At 48.5% G+C, this 25,583-nt stretch overlaps 1 protein-coding gene across 1 annotated transcript in view; it reads left to right on the plus strand.

Moving 5' to 3' along the window:
- The first annotated feature begins 6,856 nt into the window (after window positions 1–6,856).
- Window positions 6,857–25,583, plus strand: part of GRM7 (glutamate metabotropic receptor 7) — a 200,065-nt gene continuing 181,338 nt past the window's right edge. Inside the window, exon 1 of the mRNA XM_071756379.1 lies at window positions 6,857–7,547. Coding sequence (XP_071612480.1) covers window positions 6,969–7,547 — 579 coding nt within the window. The 5' untranslated portion in view covers window positions 6,857–6,968. The remainder of the gene's footprint in view (window positions 7,548–25,583) is intronic.

The raw sequence follows: 25,583 nt of genomic DNA on the forward strand, positions 1-25,583 counted from the left end.
CTTGGGGTGGCTCTGACTTTGTGCCTGAGATCTTAATTCTGGTGTGAACCATTTGGTGGGCTCGGAAACCTCTGCAAGTTCTTCACAAAACTTTTCTGACCTGTGTTTTACACAGGCCAAGTCACCCATCAGGTAATCCATGCACAGTTCTTACTACCTGATAAACTGGTAGCTGGCTGGGGGGCTCAGCAGCAAACCAAGGGCTGTTTGAGCTTTTTTATTAAAATCTCCATCCGGATGTGTGGAAGGGGCTGAGGGAGGGATGGTGGGTCTGGGATTTTCAGGGCTGGATTCTGCTTCTGTTAATGTTGCTTTTGAAGTAGGTGTCATGGATTTTTTTGGGAAACAGAGGGCTGGAAGGAGGAGGGTTCTTGCAGTGGAAAAACTCCAGAGAGTCAGGAGGAGGGAACCTGCCCATGCTGACTGGGTTGGTTCATTGTCTGCCAGCACAGAGCTTCTTGTTACTGTGGGAAAACAAACTTATTTAACTATCCTGAATGGGCAATGTCTTCATTTTTAAATTCAGCAATGGAGGAGATCCTCCAAGTATTAAGAGAATCAAAATATTCCCAGTAAACCAGAGACCAAGAGAATAATAAGGGTTTGAAAAGAAAAAAAGTTCTTGTTCTCTGTGGCTTGCAGTGATTCTGGTGCTTTGGCTGGAGTGCCCATCTGATAGAGCTGCTGAAATATTTCTGAGCTCAAAGTTCTAAAGTGTATTGCTTGTTCTGTCCCTCCCAAATGTTGGGATGGCTTTCAAAGGTGGGGACAAGGATTGATGCCTCAGGTTTCCCTCCTTGGGAAGGCAGAGGTGAGCAAAGTAATGGCAGTTCCTGTAGGAAGTGGGAACTGCTCAGAACTGACTCCAAACTCCATCTCAAGGGCTTTCTTTGCTCCCTTGCTGCCTCTGCCTTCCTGGCAGTGGGACGGGTGGTACCCAACCCCTGCACTGGGACTCCTCCTCTTTCTAAACATCTGCTCTACAGATGGGATTGTGGCATAATAATTTTTGGTTTTCTCAAAGTATAGAAAGTTTGGCTTAAAAATTGCAGGGGTGCTGGTGTTCAGAAAACACCAAATATTTTGGGTTCGGTTGTTTCTGAAAGTGTCTTCCTGGTGAAAACACTTGTAGGCTGAAAAACTAAACAAATTCAAATAAAGAGCCCAAGACTTGTTGACAACTTTTTCCCCTGGTTATCCTGCATATCAGTCTGCTGGTACTTGACAGAAATAACCTGGATTGATGAACATTACAAAATTCATCATCTCTGCAGTTGTAAAAACCTACAGTGAGATTTTTTTGTTGTTTTTTTTTTTAAGACATTATCAGAATGATCTTTCTGAGTACATTAGATCTGCGGGATATGAGATATCACAGTGTAAGCAATGATAAAAATAAGCATTGTGGCTGTTACTGCACGCTGGCACCTTCTGTCATAGCTGCTCCTTTAGTGCTGAGCCTGCTTCCCAGCACGGGCAGCTTGGGAAAGGCTCATCCCGGGGTGGTCAGCACTTGGTGAGCACCCCCTGTCCCTGTGCCCAGGCACAGCCCTTCCCACGGGAGAGTGGAGGGGCTGGGAAAGAACCCAGGGGTGTGACACCATCACCCCAGGGATCTGACACTGTGACACCATCACCCTAGAGATGTGACACCATCACTCCAGGTATGTGACAATATCACCCCAGGGATGTGGCACCATCACCCCAGAGACACCACCACCCTAGAGATGTGACACCATCACCCCAGAGATGGGACACCATCACCCAGGGATTTGGCACCATCACCCCAGGGATGTGACACCATCACCCCAGAGATGGGACACCATCACCCAGGGATTTGGCACCATCACCCCAGGGATGGGACACCATCACCCCAGAGATGGGACACCATCACCCAGGGATGGGACACCATCACCCTAGAGATGTGACACCATCACTCCAGGTATGTGACAATATCACCCCAGGGATGTGGCACCATCACCCCAGAGACACCATCACCCTAGAGATGTGACACCATCACCCAGGGATTTGGCACCATCACCCCAGGGATGTGACACCATCACCCCAGAGATGGGACACCATCACCCCAGGGATCTGACACCACCATCAGGTGAGGGCTCCAGCCCTGTGCTGGTGGGACAGGAGCAGCTGGGGTGCCAGGGAGGTGTCCCCAGGAGGCTGCACCATGGGGACCCTTGATCCACGTCATGCCTGGGGTCCCTCCTGCTCGTGGCATCTGCCAGCACGGCGTGGGGAGGGCAAGTGCTCTGCCAAGGCTTGGAGCAGCTCGGCCTCACCTCACCTCCTGCAGGAGCCTTTTCCTTTGTTTTCAGCAGTCACAGCCCGTGCAGGCTGGCAGGGCCCAGGAGCTGGCTGGAAATGGAAAATAACTCCGTGTGGGGTTTGTGGATCTTTACAAGCGTCAGCAAAAGAGAACTGTTTCCCTCCAGAGCTGCACTGCTTTGCCTTGGTGTGTGGTCACACGAGTGTGTTGTAACTAAGAGTACAGATATTTCATGTGCCAGCATAAAGGATAATTTAGTTGTTTTTTTTTTCCGTAGGCTTGGGAGCAATCCGTGGTGCATATTTTATATTTATCAACTTCCAATATCACAGACTCACAGAATGTTAGGACCTCAAGAGATCATCGAGTCCAATAGACTATAAATTGTAATTTATTTAGCATTTAGAATATATTTTAATAAGGTGTTGTTTAATAATTTACAATAAAATATAAACACAACATATATTTTTTTACCTAGTATAAGGAAAGATCTAGCAAGAATACCAAACTCCTGTATCCTTGAAGAGAATTTGCTGTCCCCTGTCCCCCTTTTACCCAGAGCCACACTGACACCTTCTCTTTGTAAACAGCAACACAAAGCACTGAGTTAAGGATCAGAGTTTTTCACTGGACTCTGCTCCAAAAATTCATTATTTTCTGAGTGCCAGCTGAGCAGCAGCTCTGGCTGCTCTCCCAACACTGACCTCACCCAACAAATTAATTTCTTGTACCGTGTCCACGACAGTGGTTGGAAGTGACCTCCAACTGCGTGTGGCAGCAGCGTGCCAAGGCACCAAATGTCAAATATTGTTTCATTTCACCTTTCTGCTCATCCCCTGCTCCTTCTCTTGCTGCCTCTGCTCTGCTGTGGCTCAGGTTTGTGTCGGCCCTGCCAGTTGCCCACAGAAAAGCAACGTTTAATTGTACAGCAGCTTTGGAAGGAGCTGGGGTAAGAGCCTCCTGTGCTGCTGGAGATCCCGTCCCTCCCCTGGCAGGTGCCAGCCACAAGCTGAATCCTTGCTGGCACAGTCTTGGCTGAATCCATCATCTTATCTGACAGACAAGGAATGGTTTTGGAATGCTCTTTAGGATGTATTTAACCACTGTTTACTTCTGAACAAATCCTCATGCTGAAAAGATCAGATTGGTAGGGTTTGATTTGTCCTTTTTTTTTTGTTTGTTTGGTTGGTTGGTTGGTTTTGGGGTTTTTTTGTTTTGTTTTTTTGTTTTGGTGAAGTTTAATTTTGTAGGCAAACCCTCTGTGGGGAAGCCAGAGCAGGGGAAGCATGCAGTTGTAACTGGGGGTTCTCACTTTTCAGTGGCTTCAGGAGTGGCTGGGTTCTGGTTTTTGTGGCCACAATCTCATTTTTGCTTAGGAGGTGCTTGTTGGATCCTCCTGGTGTAGCTGTCCTGGTGGGCTGTGAGGGAGGAGAGGAATTTTTCAGGCTGTCAGGCAGTGCAGGTGGGACCTGCTGGTGGGGGGGTTCAGGCAGTGTTGTGTCACCACCAGGGAGTCAGGAATCCAACCCAAAATGAAAATGCCTTCTTCAGAGTAGCGTGTGGCAGTGACAGATGCACAGGCTCTATTATATTTAGTTTCTTGTCTGAGAGGGCCAGATTGCATGTAGGTAGCTGGCTGCACATAGTGGATGGAGATCAGGTATGATGAAAGGGAGATTACTGCCTATTTTAAGAGTTAAAGAGCAGGAAACTGAACACTGATAAACAGATTTTTTTTCGTTCAGGTGATGTCCAATTAAACAGTGGCACTCTTAACCATGGGAGGCCAAGTACTCAGCAAAAGTGGAAGAGGGACTGGACACTTTTGTGGCTATCAAGAATATCCAGAATAATTATTAGCTGTATCAATATTCGTAATGTAATTAGAATAATTTTTCATGCTTCAGGGCTTAAAGCAATTTCTATATACGAGAGACCAGGATGAGACTTATGGTAGGAACAGATTAAAGGCATCTGCACACTGCAGAGCTCCTGCCTTTTTTCTGACACAGCTGTTGCTATTCCCAGACAAGGTACTGGGCTGGGATGGACCCAGGCTCTGCCTCCATCAGCTGTGCCATTTTCCACATCCCCTTAGGGAGTCTGGTGCTGAATATGCAGACTAATTTTTTAGGTAAACCAAGGTGTGAGGGAAAAGAGGATGGAGCAGGCAGCAGATGGGTTTGCTGTAATGTTGAGAAGATAAACATGTTGACTGTCACTGCAGATATGCCAAAAGGAAAAAAAACAACAAATCCAAAACCAAACCCTGAACCAGGAAGCTTTCAAATCCGTGAGGTAGCTTCCTGCAAAACAGTGAGGTTTTTTAGAAAATCTTATTTCTATTTACATCCTTTCTGAATCTTGAGCACTTAAGGCAAACTTGAGTCATGCTTGCAAACTCCTCTCTACAGCCACTAGAGTCAGACCTTTTAATATTAATAAATACATCAAAGGTTCTCCAGGAGAAGCTTTAAGTGGGCAAGAGGTAAATAAATGCTGAAGAGCTCATGTTGTGACTGCACAGCTCAGGTGCAGAAGAGGGATGGAGCTGATGGTACCAAGGAGCAGCTGGGGAGGAAATCACCCTGCACAGAGTTTACTCTTTACGAAAAGGGGTGTAAAGAGCTGAGATCTGTGACACTGGAGGGGGGGGGGAGGTAAATGGGCAGAGGTTGGGGGGCAGCTTGACTGGCAAGGACTGGAATAGGAGTTGGTGTCTGATGCTGGGGCTGGGGGAGGCAGCAGCCAAGCCACCAGCATCTGTGACACCCCCAGCCCAGAGTGTGTGTGCCCAGTCCTACACATGAAATTCCCTCTCAGGTTGGTGCTGGGGGAAAGTGCAGGTGTGTCAGGGAAGTTTGGCTGTGCTTGCACCCAGTGAGGAGAAAAAGTGATTAACAACAAGGCCTGGGTGATGGCACAAACCATCACGATACCCACATTGCAATGAAATAATCTCTTATGATGGCTTCAGTCCATGGAAAAACAAAATTTTGGTCCCAAGCCCAAAATTATAATTTCTAGTGGAGAACTCCAGCTGCTTTTATTGTTGTTTATGCTTGTTATAACTGGCCCTACTGCAAAATCCTTTGACCTGCCATGCCTGTCCAGTCCTGCTGCCACTCTCCAAATGTCCCCTGTCACCAAGGAAGATGCAGATGACTTCCCTGGTGGTGGTATTTGAATAGCACCAGTTTGGAGACAACTCCTGCCAAACACAAGTGGACACAGAGAGGCAATGCACAAGGGGAAAAAAAAATATGACAAGGACAAAATATAAAAAATACAGAGCTTTTAAGGTGGTGAAATGCCTTGATAATTGTTGGAAGATGTTTCACTAACCTCCAGCCAACTCCATCTCAGTCAAGACCTGAGCAGTGAAGCTGCTCATTTGTGTCTGCCAGACACACTGCAACATTTCAGTGTGCTGAGAGATTTGGCCAGGCTGAAACAGATAAAAGCCATCAGTTTTTCTGACGTTTTATACCATTAGGACAGTAACAATTGTGCTCCTCTGACTTCAGTGAGATATAATGTGTTGGAAATGAAGCAGTCATTATAGCTGTCTCTTAATGAGTGACACTTCAGAGCTGGGGCTCACATATACACGCTGAGTGCTGCTGGGCCACTGTGGTAGGAGCCCAGATGATGAGCTGTAGCTGACCTGGTATTTACAGAGGAGGAATTAAAGGCTGCCTCCAAACATCATGCTTGGTGGCATGGTAGGAACCAGATGCATTTTGTATTATTCTTGCATTGGGAGTGGCAACAGGTGTTGCCTCCTTGGATAGTACACTTTTGGGATGAAAGGAACAAAACCAGGATGTTCCCTCGAGAATCTGGGTGTCCTGAACAAAAATGGGTCTGGAGATCTTAAAATAGAACGAGATCAGCCGCGTTACTTCAGTTTTGGGAGTATCTGGTTACATCCAAACTCCTCCTCCTCCTCCTCACCGGCTCCATTGGTATCCACCTCAGCGGGGAGGTGGATCTCTCTTCTATGTCGAAAATCAAGATTACTGGGGTTTTGATGCAATAGGCTTGAGAGAATGCTCCTGCACTGGGCAGGCTTGGGGTGGGGGGGACATGGAGGGGTACGGGGATCCCCCCGCCATCTCCCCCCGCTGCCCGGAGAAGGAGAGGGAGGATGATGAGGAGGGGGAGGATGTGAAGGAGGGGGAGATGAGGAGGAGGGAGAGGATGAGGATGATGATGCTCCAGTGGGGCTGAGCGTCCCCCCACGGAGGCTCCCGGAGCCGCACACCCCCGCACCCGGCCGCTGCGCTCCGGATCGGGCCCCCGGGGAGCGGGGCTGCCCCTGCTCCCCCCTTTCTCCAGCGCCACGGGGATCCGGCCGGACCCCGCACCACCTGTATCCCACCCCCCCAAGACCCCAGGGCCGGGTCGGCGGAGGGTCCGCCACCCGCTCGGCTCCATCTCCCTCCCGGTCTCGGTCGGCGCGGCCGCATCCTGCGCAGCGGCGGCGGGCGGGGCGGTGGAGGGGGCGGGGGGCGGAGAGGCCCGGCCACCATTTAAAGCGGTAGCGGCGCGGCCGCGCTCCCCAGTGCCGGGCTGCCGCGGAGCGCGGCGGAGGCAGCCGCGGCCAGGGCGGGTGGGAGCCGCCGATCCCCACCCCCCCCCCTCCCGCCCATCCCGGCCCAGCCCCGGCCCCTTCGGCTGGATGAAGGCGGGCGGGAGCTTGGGGCATCGCCCGGGGCATCGCCCGGGCAGCGGCGGCGGCGGCAGCACGATGGTCCAGGCGGGCAGGCTGCTGCGGCTCCTGACTCTGCTGAAGTTGCCCTGCTGCCTGCTGGAGTTGCTGCTCTGGGAAGCGGCTCAGGGCCAGGAGATGTACGCCCCCCACTCCATCCGCCTGGAAGGGGACATCACTCTGGGAGGACTCTTCCCCGTCCACGCCGAAGGACTCTCGGGCGTGCCCTGCGGGGACATCAAAAAGGAGAACGGCATCCACAGGCTGGAGGCGATGCTCTACGCTCTGGACCAGATCAACAGCGACCCGGAGCTGCTGCCCAATGTCACGCTGGGCGCTCGCATCCTGGACACCTGCTCCCGAGACACCTACGCGCTGGAGCAGTCCCTCACCTTCGTCCAGGCTCTCATCCAGAAGGACACCTCCGACGTGAGGTGCACCAACGGGGAGCCGCCCGTCTTCGTCAAGCCGGAAAAAGTAGTTGGAGTGATCGGAGCTTCGGGAAGTTCAGTGTCCATTATGGTGGCCAACATCCTCCGGCTCTTTCAGGTAGGAGCTGTGCGGAGCCGGGCCGGGCGGGTCGCCGAGCATCTTCCCGGCCGGGCCGGGGAATCTGCCCGCCGGGAGCGGGAGCTGGAGGAGCCCGCGGCTGCCAGCCTCTATCAACTCCGTTCCTGCCCCTTCAGGTGCTTCTTTTGCCTCCCCTTCGGAGCATCTCGTTTCCCTCCCAGCCACCCTCTCCGTTTCAGCATCCTCCCCCGTCTCCCTTCTCCACAGTGCGTGGATCCACTTTCTGGATTTATGGCCCCATTTGCGAGAAGCAAGCCGTGCAGGGGAAGGAGAAAAAAACAAATTTACATATATATATAGAGAGAGAGAGAGAGAAAGCGATGGTTGAGGTGGATTTGCGTTAAAGATGGCTCGGCAGAGATGCGGGACAGGCTGCCCGCATGAGGTTTCCGCGCTGTGCGAGGGCAGGGAGCGGGCAGCTCCGCAGCCGCCCCCGGCCCGGGGGTTGGGGGGTCGGAGAGGGTTTCCCCGGCGGTGCTTGGGAGAGACCGGGCTGCGCTGGGCAACTCCAAGCACCCAACAGCTTGGTCGGGTTGGGCTTCCTCCGCTCTTCCGAGCGCCTGGAGCCAGCCCATGCCCCCGGGGGGATGGAGGAGGCAGGGGGAGAAGGGGAGCGCGGCGTCCCTGGGGGAGCAGCAGCTCTGCACTGCCGGCTGCGGTTCCCGCAAGCGCCGAGGGATGAGCAGAGCAGGAGGATTAAAGAACCGTGTGTGTGTGTCTGTGTGTGCCTGTGTCTGTGTATGTGTGTGCGGGGGAGATGCGCTGCAGCGCCTGCCCGTTCTCCCCCGCTCCCCCGGGGCTCGCCGCGATCGTGCCCCCCTGGGTGTCGGTGCTGAGCCTCGCTGCCTGTCGGGGCACAGGGATCTGTATCCCCCTCCTTCCCGGCTCCATCCTCCTGCTCTTCTCCGGCACCCTGAGTCCGGGTCAGGTGTCCAGGGTGAGCAGGGGTTTGGTGCCCCGGCGGCTGGGTGGGTGGGGGGGATGTTCCCGGGGGTGGGGGGATCCCCTCGGGTGAAGCCGGGGCCCGGCAGTAATCGCGGGTGCCGTGACAGTGACAGAACCGCCACCAGATGCATCGTGAGCAGCGGAGTTTCTCGCTTCCTTATCCTACGCCTTCGCATGAGGAAGGTGGTGATGGCGATGGGGTTTATTTTTATTTTTGTGCAGCGGGTGGAAAGAACCCCCGCTTTTCCCAGCTGGAAACTTGTGAGGTTTACCACGGCAAATCTACTTTGCTGTCAGCAGCCATCGTTGCTCCTTATTCCCATCTGGCTGTCAGTGCCACGCAAGAGCCACGGAGCGATGTGCTGCACCTTCTCCCATCGCTGCCCTTTGCACTGCCCAGCCGGGCTCGGTCCTATCCATTTTCCTGAAGGAGAACATTAAGGATCTGTTGGATTTGGTTTGGGGTTTTTGGTTTTTTTTTGTTTTTTTTTTTTTTTTTTATTTGGCTAAGTGTTCGGGGGTTTTTTTCGTGGTGTTTTTTTTTTTTTTTTCTTTTCTCCTTGCTAGCCTCCCCCCCTCTGGGCAAATTAAAACGCTACTTGTATTGTTTCTGGATTCCACGGCGTGCTGAATCTCTGACCGTTTTTGTGTGGCTTTACTACGCTGGTTTTCGTGTTGAAATGCGACCAAGGGAGGGAGCAGCCCGGCTGGGGGGTGCCAGCAAACCCGGCATCGCTAGGTGCACTGTACTTCTTTCTGTTTGAGACTTCTTGGCGTTACAAACCGCCCCTTCCCGGGCTGCAAAACAGATGAGCTCATGTTCTGCTTGAGCTGGAAGGGATGCGAAGGTTGGAGGGATGCGAGCAGTGCTGAAGTTCTGCCGAAGTACTGGTTCGGCAGAGGCTGAGCTGCTGAAGGCTTCCACCAGCCGGCTGGTTGGAATTAGCCCCCTGGCTTGTGCTGAAGCTCATTCAAGAGCAAATCCTGGGCACTCCGTACTGAGATCTGGCTCAGAAGGAAAGCTCGGGCACCTTTTGGACAGTGGCTCAACACCTGCAAGATCTCCGGGGATCTGTTGCATAATGGAGTGTTCATTAAGACATCTGAGCAGTTTCTGCGTGTAGAGATATTTAGTGTAAGCCTAAACATTTTAATGCATTGTGACTAAGCAGCTGTTCCAAACCACTTTTTAATCAAAGCAGTCGGAAAGCAGTAGCTGGCACACACTGAGAGATTTTTCCTGAGTATGTATCTCACAGCTCAGTTCTGCCTCCTTTAAACAGATTTTTATGCAATAAAACTGTTCCTTACTGTCCTTTCCTCCTTCAAAACGTAGTTCAGAACATGTCCCAGCCAGACAGAAAAGAGCGTGAGAACTATTTTGGGAGAGGAAGAGATCTGGATCTATTAAGCAACCAATGGGTTGTAGGGGTGGGTGAGAGTTGGTAAGAAACTGGAAAGAAAAACGCCAATTACCAAAAAATTCCCTTATTAGCCTAAATACTTTGCCGAATGCATCAGCTGTTGCAGCCAGCTTGCTTCTCATGGGGCACTGTAGGCTTTACCAGCTGTAGCAAGTGGTGAGGGTGGGTGAAGGGCTTTTCAGCACTTATTTTTGTGCTCAAACTGGTTTTTCCCCTAACATTTTGTAGATTAAAATTCATTCCATCTGTAGAGGCTTCTGCAAAGAAATCTCACTGGTGTTTACATTCCTGACAGCATCTTGGAACAGAAGCATTTGTACTCTACCTTAATGTAGGGAGAATATATACATATCTATCTATCTATGTATAAGCTATATAGAGCACTGTGGGGTTTCCTCAGCTCCTCAGCCAGCTGCTGGTGCTGAAGGGGCTTTCTCTGCAGGAGGGGTAAGATCTGGGCTCTTCATCTCCCTATCTACATGCTGAATTATGGAATCTCTCTGCAGATCACCTGCTTGTTCCCAATCCAGCCCAGAGCTTAGGGAACACCTTCAGGTGATGCCGCAGGTGGATCAGCAGGGGGAAGCTGGGGTCCTCTGGCTGGGATCCACCCGTGTCATTGCCGTTTGAAGCTTTGTAGAAGCTTTGCCTTGGTACAGAACGATGCAAAGACCTACACGAGACCTGGGCTTTTTCTTGTGTGATGAAAGGAAAAATCCCTGCCGCCTCTGCATGCCTCTTCTCACCTCTCCCTGCCTTGCCCCGGTGATAAAAGGTGGCGACGGGAGCAGTGGGGGTGGGAGGGTTTCCCCTGGAGCCGTGGGGTGTCCCGGCTGCTGTCACCCCGGCTCTGGCAGCCCTTGGCTCCGGGGCTGTGGAAGCTGAGGTGTAGTCAGAGGGGTCGGTGCTCCGTGAGTCACCCGAGCTGCGTGGCTGCGTGGGAGGCGGGCAGAGGCATTGCCAGTGAGGGCAGTCTGTCTCCTAAGGACAAGTGCTGGTGGTGATTTGGGAGGATGCATCCTCTCATGAAAGATGCAGGTGCCTGCAGAAGCGCCGGGTTTAGGGGGAGGAGGCGGCAGCTTCACACCTGCCCGCAGCATCTGTCACTGCTGTGGACTTTTTGTGGGATCTTCCGTGAATTCTTCAGGGCAGGAGCATCCCGGCTGCCCACCAAGGTCCCGTTTTCACCAGTAAGATACACCCCCTGCCCGGCTGAACGTTCGATTGCCTTTTGAAGAGAGGCCAGACCAGCCGTCTCCAGTTGTTGGTGATGGTGCCTCGGTGGGGCTGGAGCCAGGGATGCTCCTGGCTGGAGGCTCCGCTTTGCCTCTGGATTATTTAACTCCATCCTCTTCCAAGGCAGGGCTGTGAGTGCTGGCAGGAGTGATGTGAGAAAGCCTCGCTAGCTCCATCCCTCCCTGGCTGTGACCTCTTCTCCTCCAGGGTCTGGGCCCATCCCTGTTGGAAGGGGAGGGCTTTGGGAGAGGGGCTGTGCTGCAGGGCCTGGGATGAGTGGCACAGACGGGAGAATCTCCTGTGTGCTGGGCCGTGGAGATAGAAATGCATAAATATTCAAGTACATCAAATACAGTGACTTCTTCAAAGCAGCCTTCTATTAGAGGCAGGCAATAAATAATGTGCCGATTGTAAATTAAATATCTGTTCTAAAAATAAAACCAAAACAATTTGGAAAGCCGTTTCGTAATGCATCAGGGAGCTCAAAGCACTATGTTTTTAGGCTGCTGGTTTTGCATTGTAAAAAATATTGTTACTTCACAGTTTTGTAACTTCCCTTCCAAATTCAACCCCATGAAATTCAATAACTGTGCTGAAAAAAAAAATTGCCAAATGCTTCATCTGTTTCACATTTTCTGGGAGTAGAACCATACAGTATGGGAAAATAGCACATTATTTTCTTTTCTGTATAGTGGAAATTAATTTTTAGACTCCCTTAGAACTGCAGATTTCTCATTACAAGCTTTAATAATGAACTAATTACTGCTTCAGGTTTCTGTCCCCGGTGAATGTGATTTTACACAACCAACAATCCTCCTCTCTTATCTCAATACATTTTTGCTTTTATCAGGGATGGTTCTGGTGGCCTGCAGGGTGCACTACCAAGCCCCTTCAGGGAACTTAGAGGAGTACAATGAGGCTGGGATTGAGGGGATTCAGTGTGGATCTGTATGACCCTTGGGGCTTTGGTGGGATTTCCTCCTGCAGGCACCTTCGTGCTGTGTGAGGCAGATGAAAGGTGCAGCCCTGCCTTCCACACTGGGCAGAGGAAGAAGCAGTAGGAATGGAAAAGAATGCAGCTTAAAAGTGCAGGTTTTTGCTTAGCAAAGGGTGTGGGTTTCCCAGGATCTCCTCTGCACAGCAACAGGCTGGAGGTGCTGGGGTGGAGATGGGGGTTCTGCCCCAGCTTCTGCCTGGAGGGAATCACTGTAGCTTGGGAGCCAGCACTGACTGTTCCACCCAGGTTATGGGGAAAAAGGATAAATGTGATTTCAAGAGATGTCTCTTTTAAGTGCTTGGGTTTTTAATCACTTTGTGCTGCTCATCTGATCAGTCCCTATCAGCTCCCTCGCTCTGCAGCAGAAGCATTTGCAGCCTGATTGTTCCTCTCTTTCCCTCATTAGTTTCCCACAGGCATGTGGGATATAGGCCCAAAGGTTTCCATTCCTGTAGGTTCTGGGTGCAAAGCCAAAGACTCCTGCTGAGCCCCCTCCTGCTGAACTTGACTTAATGAGCTGGTGGTAAATGGCCGATTTAATTGACTGCAATGTACCTGCCGGGGGGTGATTGCTGGTGGTTGGGAAGGAAACTAACATACTTTAGCACTATTTTTCTCTGGATGCTAATATATTTTGAACTCATTATCAGTTTATTGCATTTTCCTCTTCAAACTTTTAATAAGACAATCCTGGTTTTATCAAGTGGAGTGATGATTCATTTTCTGAAAGCCATTCCAAGGAAACCATACATTTTTCAGTTAAACTCACGTAGAGAATTTATCAAAAAGCTAAAAATAAGCAACAGTAAACTTTGATTCTTGGCCTCTTTTCAAGAAGTGGCTTTTGTGTTTCTCAGCAAGCTCTCATTTTCATCAGCCTCTAAATATTTGTCCTTGTTGCTCCTGATGCACCTACCCCATGTCACCAGGCTGAGCTGTGCCTCTCTGTTGGTGTTGCAGTGTTGGGCTGCAGGTAACAGGGGTGGAATCTTCATTTCTTCTGTGTGAATCAAAAGTAAAGAAAAATCTTGGCTTCCAGAACTCATGTGTTTCTATGCAGAGTTACTAATGGGGTGTTGGCAGAGCTATGAATAGATTTTTCTAGACTGTGGGGGTTTGGAGGTAAAAACTCTTTTCTCAACAAGGCAAAATTCAGTATTAGCAACGATCTCCCCTCTTCATCTATGTTCCAGCTTCTCCCTGTAGAGACACTGGGTAGAGGGGACTGCAAAGAGTGGAAGAGTGGCTCTGCCAGGGTGGGCTGCTTGCCCATGGAGAGGGAGAGGGAGGGATGCTGGTGCTTCTGGAGCAGAGGATTAGCGGATCCAGCTTGGGGCTGGCTCGGAGGGCACACGGGGGGATGCTGCAACAGCTCAGGTTGTGTGCTGAAAGCAAAGATGCAGCACGTACAGTTGTGCAGTTCCCAGGGTACTCTTGGAGATAAGGTGACCTCTTTGGAATGACAAATGGAGGGATCATTTCAAGGCATTAGTTTTTATGAAAGAAACATTGATCTGGTTTTGAATCTCACAACGCTAATACTGTAAAACTGTGAGTGTTATAGTCTGTATTTCATGCTATTAAATGAGCTTTGCTTGGAGGCATTAAAAGCACCCAACACAATACTCTGCGCCGTAATATCAGATGTTGTTATTTCTGTTTATAGTGATATTCAAATTAATCCTGATGAGTGACAATGCTGACTGTCCCAGGCACAGGACTGGGATGAATTTTATCATCATATCAGAAGATATGAAGCATGTAATTAAGGCTGTTTGGAGAGCATGGAATCCAATATAGTCAGGTCATTAGTGTGGTGGAGTGGGTATCCAAGCAGAGAGAAATCTGAAGAAAAACAACTATTTCTAAAAGCCTTCCTCATTACCAATGATTCACAAAGTCCTCTAAAGCCCTTCTGCTGAAGGCAGTGGAGGTATTCTGAATAGTCACCGAGCTGAGATGAAAGAATGGTCCTGACCCAGATCACTAAAACGTGGTAGCCCTGCCCCAGGCCACTGCTCACTTGTGCACGGTCACTCTGTACCATGCAGGAAGAGAGACTTGTAGGGGCAGCAGTTGATGTGTAGGCAATGGTCTAAAAACTCTTGAATATATAGTCCACAGTGCTGCCCCTGCACAGAGGGCTCAGCAGAGGTTGATGTGGCACATTTTGGGGTTTTGAAGTGCCCCTTTCTCTCAGTGCTGGGATGGTGCAGTGTTCCCATTCCCTGGCTTCTGACTGGCATGGGGAGAGAAGGCAGACCTGGGAGATGTTCCCTTCGAGTGCCACATTCCTGGGCTGGCCCAGACAAAGCATTTTGACATGTGGAGCATATCAGTTATCTCTGGTTTTGTTAAAGGAATTGGCTGGACTGGTGTGGGACAGTTAGGAGCAGTCTGAGGGTGCAAGGTTTCATCCTCATGATGGTTCTGCTTAATGCCTGTGATGTGTTTATGTGGGCAGGGGGTTTATATATATAAATACATGCTATTTATAAATATTGGTGTTTTTTTAGTTATTTATGCTGTAAACATCAGTGACCTGTCTTTTAATGTCCTGCTGAGAGGTAAGGGTGTGAGGAGGAGGGCAGGCACCAGAGCCTGGCCATGGGGGTGAGCAGGGCATGGAGCACACCTCTGCTCCTCTGGATTCCGTGGCTGTCACTGTGCTGTGTGTCACCTCCTTGCTTGGCTTTCTGATTTTGTCTGTCTCACATTATGATGATGTCAGGGCTCAGAAGAATCAATGGGGTGTGATTAATAGGGAAAAGCTGTGTTTTAGTTGGACAGTTGCAAAGGCACTGAGCCAACACAGTCAACAGGTTGGGTTTGGGCTGGGCTGTCCCTACCTGGAAAGTGAGTTAAGGACACTGTGATGGGGAATGAGACAAGGGAAACCATACTTCATACTTTACCAGAGTATTACATAATCAGAAAAGGCTTTCCTCTTAACTAAGGCCACATTTGCTGTGGAAACCTGTTCATAGAATCATAGAATCATAGAATTAGCTGGGTTGGAAGGGACCTCAGAGATCATCAAGTCCAACCCTTGACCCACCGGTGCGGTTGCTAGACCATGGCACTGAGTGCCACATCCAGGCTCTTTTTAAATGTCTCTAGGGATGGAGAATCCACCACCTCACCAGGCAGACCATTCCATTGCCTGATCACCCTCTCCGTAAAAAAATTCTTTCTGTTCTGTTCTTTGCTGCCATGTAATCCCAACGTGTGCTTTTTTGTCTTGTTCCCCGTGTTAAAATCCTGTTGTCTCCCAGTTGCAGGTGATCTTATTATGCACAACCAAAACCTGCTCTACCATCCAGCATTTTGCACGGGCTTTGCCTGGTGTATGAGTTTTTAAAAGTCCTTGCAACTTGAAAGACTGCAGTTAAGGAGAAGCCTAACTATGAGCAGACAGAAAGGGTTTTATCTTGAAGATCCATGTTTGAAGTGAGTGCACTGGGATGGGCAAGGTTCAGATTTTAGCAGCAAAGGAAAAAAGTCCTGATGTGTATTCAGATTTCATGTAAGCTGCTATTTAGATCCAGTGGTTTGAGGCCCATTCTGTCCTTTGGAGCAGCTGAGGTCGAGTGCAGAGCCCAGGGTGGTGGCAGAGGAGTCCCTGGGAGGACACAGCCAGGTCAGGGTGTCAGGCAGCAGGTACCTGGCTTGGGGCTGCTCCTGTAGCCCAAGGGCAATGCCTTGCTGGAGCTGCTTCACTGCTTCCAATTCAAAAGGCAGAAAATCTGGACCTGGCTTTGGTGAGGTCCCTGTGCTCCCTGCTGGCTGTAGCTACACCCTCAGGTCTTGCTCTTACAGATTTACAACTGCTGTTGGCTTTGCACTTGAGGGCAGAACAACTGCTGACAAAGCCAGAACCTGAAGCCAGAGCTGGCCTGAAAAATTACTCTGATCCAGGTTCTCCTCAGGTGGGTACAAGCTCAGGTCTCCTCAAAATCTCCTTTGGTAGAGATTTCCCCTTTCTATAGAGCCCTGCAGCCATTTATTTCTATCCCACACCAAGTCCCTAATCCCAGCTTTCCTTAGCAAAGTGCCTGTACATAAATAGGGCTATAAGCCCAAATGTTGCAGAAGATGGAAAACACAAAATTAGCACAATTTTCCAACGTCTTCTTTGGATGCTCCTGCCCTGGGGAGGCTGCAAGCTGGAGGGGATCCACCTGTTTCCTTGGACAGATTTGGGCATCCCTGTGTCCTGGTGCCACCACCTCCATCTCCTCCTCCAGCCCCCTTCCCTTTTTCAGGGGACAGAGGTTTCTGGGCTGTGGCCCCCAGCTCCTTCAGGGAGGTTTCTCCATCCTCACTGGGGTCTCTCAGCTGAGATGGGACCCACCTCACCAGCCTGGTCCCAGCAGATGCTTGCCCAAGTTATTTTATTAACTTTTCTGAAGAATATTCTACAACCTCCATGAAAGAATATTTTTTTCCTCTTAACAGTCAGCTTTTATCCTCTTCACTGGGAATTTTCCTGGCTTTGTTTTGACTGTACTTTCACAGCAGGCTGTGACACTTAAGTGCAGCGCGGGGTGCATTCCATAGCTTCTTTTTGTTCTCCTGTGATGCTGGAAGTTAGATACAAAAATTAGAGGGTTTGAAGGCTTCAGGGGGAGAGATTTATCTGCAAGGTTAGCGTGTACTCAGCTGGGACTTGTGAAACTCCATCTCGGTCTGATTCAGGCTCAAGATGTTAACCTCCATTTACAGTGGTCTGGATGGCTACTCGTGGTTATTTGCTATTCTGTCTCATCCCAGTGGTGCATTTCCAGGCACCTGTGTCAAAACCCAGGCAATCAATAACCCCATGTGAAGTTTGCTTCCACAGTAGCCCTTTAAAGAACTGAAAATCCCAATTATCTCTCTTCAGTATCTTTGATGGAGGGGGTGGAGGATTCAGGACAACCTTGTGATGCTCAGACTTGGTACCTTGCAAGAGTTTCTCTGCTGCCATTTTAGGATTTGCATGGAGTAACCTTCTGCAAGCTCATATATGGAAGCTTCTATAATAAATTTATTATTTCATAAATATTGTAATAGCAGTAATTATGCATTTATCAGAATGGAGACTTGTTTCAATGTCACTGAATTCAGCCTCATAACTATATGCATGGCACTTTTGCACGTTGTACAAACTGAGTGCCACTGCTTTGCAAACGTGTTACAGCCCTGGAAGGAATTCTCCTCTTTGCAGGGTGGTTGTCTCCAGCTATTGGTGTGTTCAATATCCCAAAAAGAACAGGGCCAGCAGGAAATCTTCTTCTATGAGAAGGGAAGATCTGAGCCTTAAGAACTGCAGCAGTTCTGTTTCCAGCAGCAATGACAAACGAGGTCCTTGATACAAGACCAGAGATAAAATGCAGATTGTGAGATGCAGAGGTGCCAGCTGTGCCACTGCTGATGGGATTGTGCTGAAACCACCCAGACACCAGGGAGATGCTCTGGGAGCCCACTTTGGGCACATGGTGACAGCCACTGCTGCTTGCTGGGCTCTCACCACACTGCTGAGAGTGACACAAATTCCCTTTCTGACAGATACATTATTTCTGTGACAAATCTTTACTTTAAAACTAAACAAAACACAAAACCCCCATATTTATTTTCAGGAATCTTGAAATTAAAGCACGGGTTAATAAAATTTAATAAAATTAATAATTTGTTGCCAAAGGAATTCTGACTAGACCCACAAGAGCTTTGATGGCAACTTCCCTTTCCACCATGGGCATGGCCATTTATCCTGTGAGATCCATGTGTTTGCTGCTTCCTAAATGCCTCTGCTTGATAAAAACAGGTTGGAAAGCTTAGGTAATGCTTTTGCTTTCAATCATGACATCAGAGCCCACTGATTTTTAATCCCAGTAGCACAGGACTCCATGTAATATATTTCCCTGGAGCACTGAGAGTAGGTGTAAGCACATAATCTCTAGTTTGGAAGTGGAACAAAACCATCTTTTTTTCCCCACGTGAGCTGAACTGGCTGTAGGTGTTTTCTGGATCTCTAATGCTCATCTGGAGTTTTGACAGTGTGTCCCCTGTACCTCAGTACTTCATTTCCATGTGAAAAAAAGAAATAAATCAAAGGCAACTTGATGGAATCCCACGTATCAGCCTGTATCTTGTACATCTCAAGGACAACACGGAGTTTAGTATTCACTGTGTGACATTCTCCATTGATCTCCTCATCCCCAGCCTTCAGCATGTGAATTTTCTCTGACACTCAGGTCCATCACCACCTCTTGTGCTGTAAGATGTATTCTGGCTGGGTCTGTTTGCTGCAGCTCACTTTGAAGTTCAGACCTTGCTGTTACAGCCAGACCCTCCTCACCTTCCCAGCCTGCCTACTGCATACGAGATGGGGCTGATAAAGGCCTGGGGAGAATTTTTAAGGTTACCTTGCTTGTCAGGTCTTTCCTGTTTCTCTTGCATTTTCCATCCCTGCCTGCCCTCAGGTGGGGATACGATGGAATTCCTGGGGGACCAACCCCCTGTTCCTGCTTGGTGAGGGCCAAGGGCATAGCTGAGTTAATTTAATTTCAAAAAGTAAACGTATATGGTTAGGGTCAAGCTGGATGTAAGTGGAGCTCAGCAGCTTGCACCAGCTGAGGCTGGGGCTTTCTTTTCTGTTTATTTATTTTTTCCCTGGGGAAATGGGTGAGTTCCCCACTTCTCTGCTCTTTGGGCCATCAGGTGTTCTAAGGTGCCCTCTGTGTATGGGCACTGCACAGCAAAGATGTGGGTTAACCTAAGAGGTGGCTCCAAGCTAATAAATTCTTTGTGCTGTCTTCAATGTAATGGGAGTTCTAAGAGCTGGAACAGCATTCCCACCAGCTGGAATTGTGCTGGTGCCCTGGAATTGTGCTGCTGCAAGCACCAGGTCCGGGGGTGTTCCCCATGCTGATCCCATCCAGGTGTAGTCCTGATAGGTAGGATCAAGGCTAAATCCTATTTAATAAAAACCTGTCAGGAATAAATCAAAAGTTAAAGGGAAACTGTCAGCTCAAATTTGTCTGGAAGTTGTTCTTTTTTATAGATAGAAAATCCAGCACTAACAGAGGTGTTCCAGGGATTTTTAAAGGAGGTGATTTCGTGGTAGTCCTTGAATGCACAGAGATGATATTGACAATAAAAATTAATTAGGTGACTTTCTGTGGGCTTTAGTTTTTCTGTCTGACAGCTGAACAGAAAAATCTCAGGGCCCTACCAATGTAAAGGCAATTATCTTTTTAAGGTGCTTATGCCACTACTACAGGGAAGGATTTTCAAAATTAGGCAAGGCTATTTTGATGTCTTGATTCCCCAGCAAGTCTGTGGGAATTGCAAGCTCCATGGCTGTGCCAAGGCTTCAGAACATTTCCCATGCTGGAATGTCAGTGTCCTAGGGAAAGTGATTCATGTCCTGCACAGGATTCTGGAAGGTGACACCAAAAAATTAATTTTCCATCTGCCTGCAGCACCAGAGATGGCACGAGCCCTTGGGGAGTTATAGCTGGTGCTCACTTTGTCAGCTGAACAGAGAGGTGGAAATGGAGGGATGGCTTGACTGAGAATCATAAAGGCTGGAAAAGATCAAGTCCCTCTCCAAGTCCTGGGGAGGATGCTGGGTCTGTACCATGATGAGATCCATCACCCAGCTCAGGGGGAGATGGGCTGCAGGCTGGGGAGCAGAGGGGCTGAAGGCAGCTCCTCATCTTTAGCAGTATTTTTGTTATTTATGATAATCTGTGGTGGGCATTAAATCCTTGAAGAAATGAAAGAAATCACAAATATAACTTTCCCACCTACCAGAAATCTATTTTGCTAGAGAATCAATTTGCTATTAAAAAAAGCCTCCAGACCCTCTGCTGGTTTTCTCAGGAAGAATCTTCTTACATTGCAGAAGTAAATAAATACCCCCAAGCAGAAATCAGTGAGGAACGAGGCTGAGAACTCTTCTGTAGCATCTCCTGCTCGAGACAAGCAAAGCTCCTGCAGCTCTTGCAGGAAATCCATCTCTTAGTGAAATAATCACTGGGTGCCCAAATGTGCACTGCCCAAATGGACCTGTGTGCTGGAGGTGCCTGAGCTGCAGCCCAGGTTTGCTGCTGAGCTGTGCTGTGACCCTGCTCCTCTCATCACTCTGGTGTGGTGAGAAATCCCAGGCAGTGAACACATCATGGTGAGGTCTCTCTGTGTTGCTTTTAGGACCTTCATGAAATCTAGGGTTCTTCTGAAGTGCCACAATCAAGGTTTTTAACTTATTCTGGGAGACCTTAAAGCACCTTCCAGCACCTCAAGGGAGCCTGCAAAAAAGCTGGAGAGGGACCTTTTAGAAGGGGATGGAGTGGATGAGGAGGAAAAGTTTCAAACTGCAAGAGGGGAGATTGAGATGAGACATTGAGAAATTCCCTATAAGGGTGCTGAGCCCCCCAGGTTGCCCCCAGAAGCTGTGGCTGCCCCATCCCTGGCAGTGGTGAAGGTTGGATGGGGCTTGGAGCCCCCTGGGCTGGGGGAGGTGTCCCTGCCCGTGCAGGAACTGAATGAACTTTGCAACTCAAAGGTTCCTTGCATCTCAAACCAGTCTGTGCTGAATGATGAAACAAACTGCAGTGGTTTAGCAAAAATATGAACTGGTCCGTGGGGCAAACTTCCTGATGAGTTAATACATTTTAATGCAGTGTTTATTTATACATATGGATTTGTTTGTCCCTTTTGCAACTTTTTAAAATTGAATTTTTTAGCAATTGTGTGTGTGCTTCTCCCTCATTCCCTCACTCAGCTCCTAAGCAGCCTGGAAAATTGGTCTGACAGTTGATCCTAATCTCCAGGGGGAATTTTAGATAAGATTCTATTGGGCTCATGAAATGAAGTTTGTTTTTTTTTTCCTTGTGCCACAATAAAAGTACCACTGAGCTAGCAGAACTAGCAAACTTCTCTTTGTATTTCATACTGGTTTTTTAAAGCATGTGAAGTCTTACCACATAAATTATAATAAATATGGCACACATTAAAAACAACAAAAATAATGAAGTATGATTTAAGCACAGAGCTAGGAGAAAACACGATCTTTCTCAATTGAACTCTGCTGGTGCTGTTCATGAATCTTTTTGTCATATTTGTTGACTGAGATTTTTTTACTTTATTAATGTGCTCCATGAAGACAAATGAAAAATGCCAGTTGTCTAATGAAAGAAAATGGCACTGTTTTAATAACTGTGCTGCTTTACCTCTCAGTTTTGTCCTTTTGCATTCTCCTGGCTGACTCCATGAGCAGTGGGCAGCCTAGGGATGCTCTGGCTCTAGGGATGCTCTGGCTCTAGGGATGCTCTGGCCCTAGGGATGCTCTGGCCCTAGGGATGCTCTGGCCCTCTTGCACTGGGAGGGTTTTCTCCTGTCCTGTGGTGTTCCCCTGGTGGCACTGGGACAGGAGATGGTGCAGGACCCAGTGACACCCCTGCAAAATGTGTCACAGGAAAAAAGTCCCTGAGCTTGGTGACTTCCCTGGGACACTGCTGGCAGGGAAGGGGCATGCTCAGGCTGAGTGACAGCCTGTCACTGCACAGGGAAAAGTACTCTTATGAGCTACAGCAATTTTTAAAAATAGAAACTAGGGAGAAAATGGACCTTGAAGGCACAGAGCACTCAGACAGAGGGAATTGGTCCTAATGGGCCTCGAGCCGTGCTGGGCTGGAGGGCTGAGGGCAGGCAGCTGCAGGTGGGAGCAGTGGTGCTGCTCTTAGATGTCTCCCCTTATCAAATTTATTTTTATTTCTAACTTGGCCAAAAAACTCCCTCAGACGTGAACTTTTCCTAGCTTGGCTGCTGACAGCTGGGCCGGGTGGGATGGAGTCAATTTTCCTTAACAGTTGGCAATGTGTGGTATGAACTATTAAACCTGAATGCACTGGCAGATGCAAAACCCATGAAGCATTTCACCTCTTTTTTTCTTTTTAAAGGCTCTTCTTAATTTCAGGCATCACTGATAACATGAAAAATATTTGGAAGATGTAGTTTATTTTTTGACAGATAGAATATTCTCTGTCTCGGAAATCAGGGTGCAGCTCAAGAGAATTTATGTGTGGTGTATAAATCCTTCACTGTGGGGACATCCTGAGTACCTGGAAAGCTGTCCAGCAAGGCTTTGACCTCACCTGGGGCTTCTAATTGCCAGTGTAACATCCAAAGTGGTTGTAATTACAGTGCATAAACCCCTAGTTTATGGGCTGGAGTGAGCTGGTCAGCAGGAGTACAGATTGCCCTCACTTTAGGATTTTCCTCCTTGTCTTTCAGACATGGGCACTAAATCTACCCATAAATAATCAACTCACCTTTTTCTTTCACAGCTTTGAAGAGAAATGAACCCTGCCACTAGTGTAACAGACTAATAAAGTGAAGTCTCTTCTGCAAAAGAAAAGTCTGTCCACTTTTAAGAGGGATTAATCCCTTTCTGCCAGGGCTGCTCCTTTCCAACCTGACCTTTGCTGGCTGGAGACTCCCAGCGGATTCCGGAACGCTGGAAATGCTCCCATGAATGTTGGCAAGGGAGTTTTATTGCCATTATTGGGTTTGGTTCTCAGATGGGATCATCAGCAGCTTCGAGGGAGTGGCAGATGGAAGAGTTGTGGTGAAATCTGGTTTGTGCCTTGGCTGGTGCTTGCAGCTCGGGGCAGGCGCTGGGGGTGACGGGGATGAAGGAGCTGGGAGAGCCTGAACCTCAGCCCGCAGGAGGATTAGTGTCTTTTTCTTGGCAGTACAAAGGGAATCAATGATCTCTTTAACTTCTGCATAAGAAACCTCATCCCCGAAGTGTCAGAAGTAAAACCTGGCTTTTGCAGCTTCTGAAGTGCGGGGGAGTGCTGCTGGAGCTCTGGTAGGACCAGCTCACTGGTGGCAGGATCAGCTGCTGAGCACTAAAGCACTGGAAATCCAGCCCACTGAGATCTTGGGCATTGCTGGGATGGATCCTAAGAGGAGGCCAATTTATTCGAGTACACTTTTTTTTCCTTCCTTGTGTTAAAAGGAACTTCTCAGGTTCATTAGTTGATTTCCCCCCCTCCACCCACTTTGCACTTTATCATTATGTCTCTCCAAATGAGTTTGTAAATTCACACCTTGTTGACAAGAACATTATTCTAGGGAGCAGTGCTGACAGCTTTGCTGGTAATGTGTCTAACCAATGAGGTCCTGGTGAGACAGGAGTACTGCAGTGGAAAAAACAACAGATAGAACATCTAGATAAAAAGAGAAATGCGCTCATGTGCTTTATTTAAGATGTGATAACACTTACATCCCTTAGGTGCTCTCCAATTAAAAATGTTCACTAGTACAAAAAAAAAAAAATGCTGCTGAAATTTGATTAAAATCTTATATGGTGAAAACTTGTGGTGTATGAAATAGAGCATGTAAAGATCATTCCCATGCTGGAGTCCCCTCAGTGACCTCAGCTGTGGAGCCATGTGGCCCTGTCGCCTCGATGGTTTTGCACTTTTTGACTCTCTTGTATTACATTCACTGATCCAGAGCTTCTGCTCTGGTTGTTTCAGCATCCCAAGTGCTTGATCCTCTTCAAATAGTTGACATCCTCTGAGTGCATTAATTCCTCTCTGGCTTTATGGTGATAAGGTATTGATGAGAAAACTTGAAAGATCAAGACTTGAACTGAGTAAGAGCAGGACTAACCTTAATTAATGTGTGTTACTGGCTCTTATATGACACTTGATCTGCTCTTAATTAATGTTCAAAGCACATTATAGATGTGTGGCTATAGACTTATTTAAAAAAAAAGGGATGGGAGCAGCTGTCATGATCCAGCAAAGGGATCTTGCTGAGCTGGCAGGAGAACAGAGGTGGTTACCAGCAGAGTTAACTCATCTGCACTGCAGGAACCAAACCAGATGACTCCTGGCTGGGGTGACCTCTCCATCTCTGAATTAACTGAAAATTGAACCCAGCAGCCTAGTGAATCTTTTTCAACTTTGGCAGTTTTTATCGACTCCTGAAATTGTCCTAATGAGACACTCCATTTAGCTGTCTAGGCTCTCCTACCCACTATTCTTTCTCCAGCTTTTCTCCAAGTCTGTTTTTTACAGGGGCTGTTCTTGTACCCAGGTCTTTACATTAACAATTTCCAAACGACAGTTCTTCTGTATCTTTTTAAAAATGTTCTCTGGGGAATTATGCTTCAAACAGGGAAATTGTATGTTTCATTATCAAAAAGGTTTCAGGCTTTATCAAAGTCTTTTTGTTATAGTTGTCATGGAGGTTTTTATTATTATTGTTAAATTGAATAATGGGGAGGAACCTGTTCTTAAGTCTTTGTGCGAGAACTAAAATTTAAATCCAGCTGAAACTGCTTTGTTTGTAAAAGTGTCTTTTTAAGGTTAACTGCATTCAGTTACAATCAGTGCCAGTGCAGCTTTGTTACTTTATCTGAGCTAGATGGCTGGGGGGGTTGCAGCTGTAATAAGGGGAGATTGAATACGACTTTTAAATGTAGATTGGATATCTGGTAGTTATCTCTCAGGGGCTGCTACTTCTTGGTAAGCAGAAGAAGCCTTGCCTTAGCCTCTCAGGCCCCAGCAGGGATGAAATCCTTTGCTGGCAGCATGCAAAGAGCTGCCTCAAAAAGAGCTGGGCGGGGATTGGCCGTGTCTTGGGTCCCAAACCCTTCCTTTAGGATGGGGAGGAAGATGCTGCCCAGGCAGAGCAGGCTGGACCCACCACCCACTCCATGGTCCTTCACCAGGAGGGGCTGAGCAGGTGTTCCTGGCACTGCTGGTTCTGCTCAGCTTGCAGCTGAGGATGGTTTGGGCTTTCCCCAAGGGGAGGAATCCTCCCCACTTCCTCAGACCCTGGTGCACAGCTCCGATGCTGCCAGCATCACCTCTGCCAGAGCCTGCCCTCAAATGCTGGAAAAATGACTATCCAGGAGCTGGGATGCTAATTACCATTCTGCAGGAATTTGGGATTATCCATAGCCATTAAACATCCCCGGGAAGGCCACAGCTCCCTGCTCCTTGGGGCTGGGCTGGAATGGCAATGAGCAATGAAGGGATGAAAAGCTGGGGGGCACTGCAGCAGGGCAAGGCCAGGCACCCCACTGGAGAACGTGGGAAATGGGGGTCAAATGCAGCAAATAGTTTTGAAATAGATTTGTCTTTAAGTAGAGGAATAGTTTGACAATGTTAAAAAAAATAAAAAAATAAAACATTTCGTTATATTCAGGCTACCCCAGACTTTAGGGAGCTCCCAGTTCAGAGAAAGCATGAAATGTAAATACTTTATATAATGCTTACTGTGACCATCATACTCATTATGGCTGTGAAATGCATCGGGGTTTTTTTCCTTCAGATGCTGAAATTTCTTGACAATCAGGAATAAGAAGGGTCCCCCAGGGCTGTTGTGGTGTTAGGCTGTGGGGAC

This window comes from Heliangelus exortis, chromosome 12 (assembly GCF_036169615.1).
Source record: "Heliangelus exortis chromosome 12, bHelExo1.hap1, whole genome shotgun sequence".
NCBI lineage: Eukaryota > Metazoa > Chordata > Aves > Apodiformes > Trochilidae > Heliangelus > Heliangelus exortis.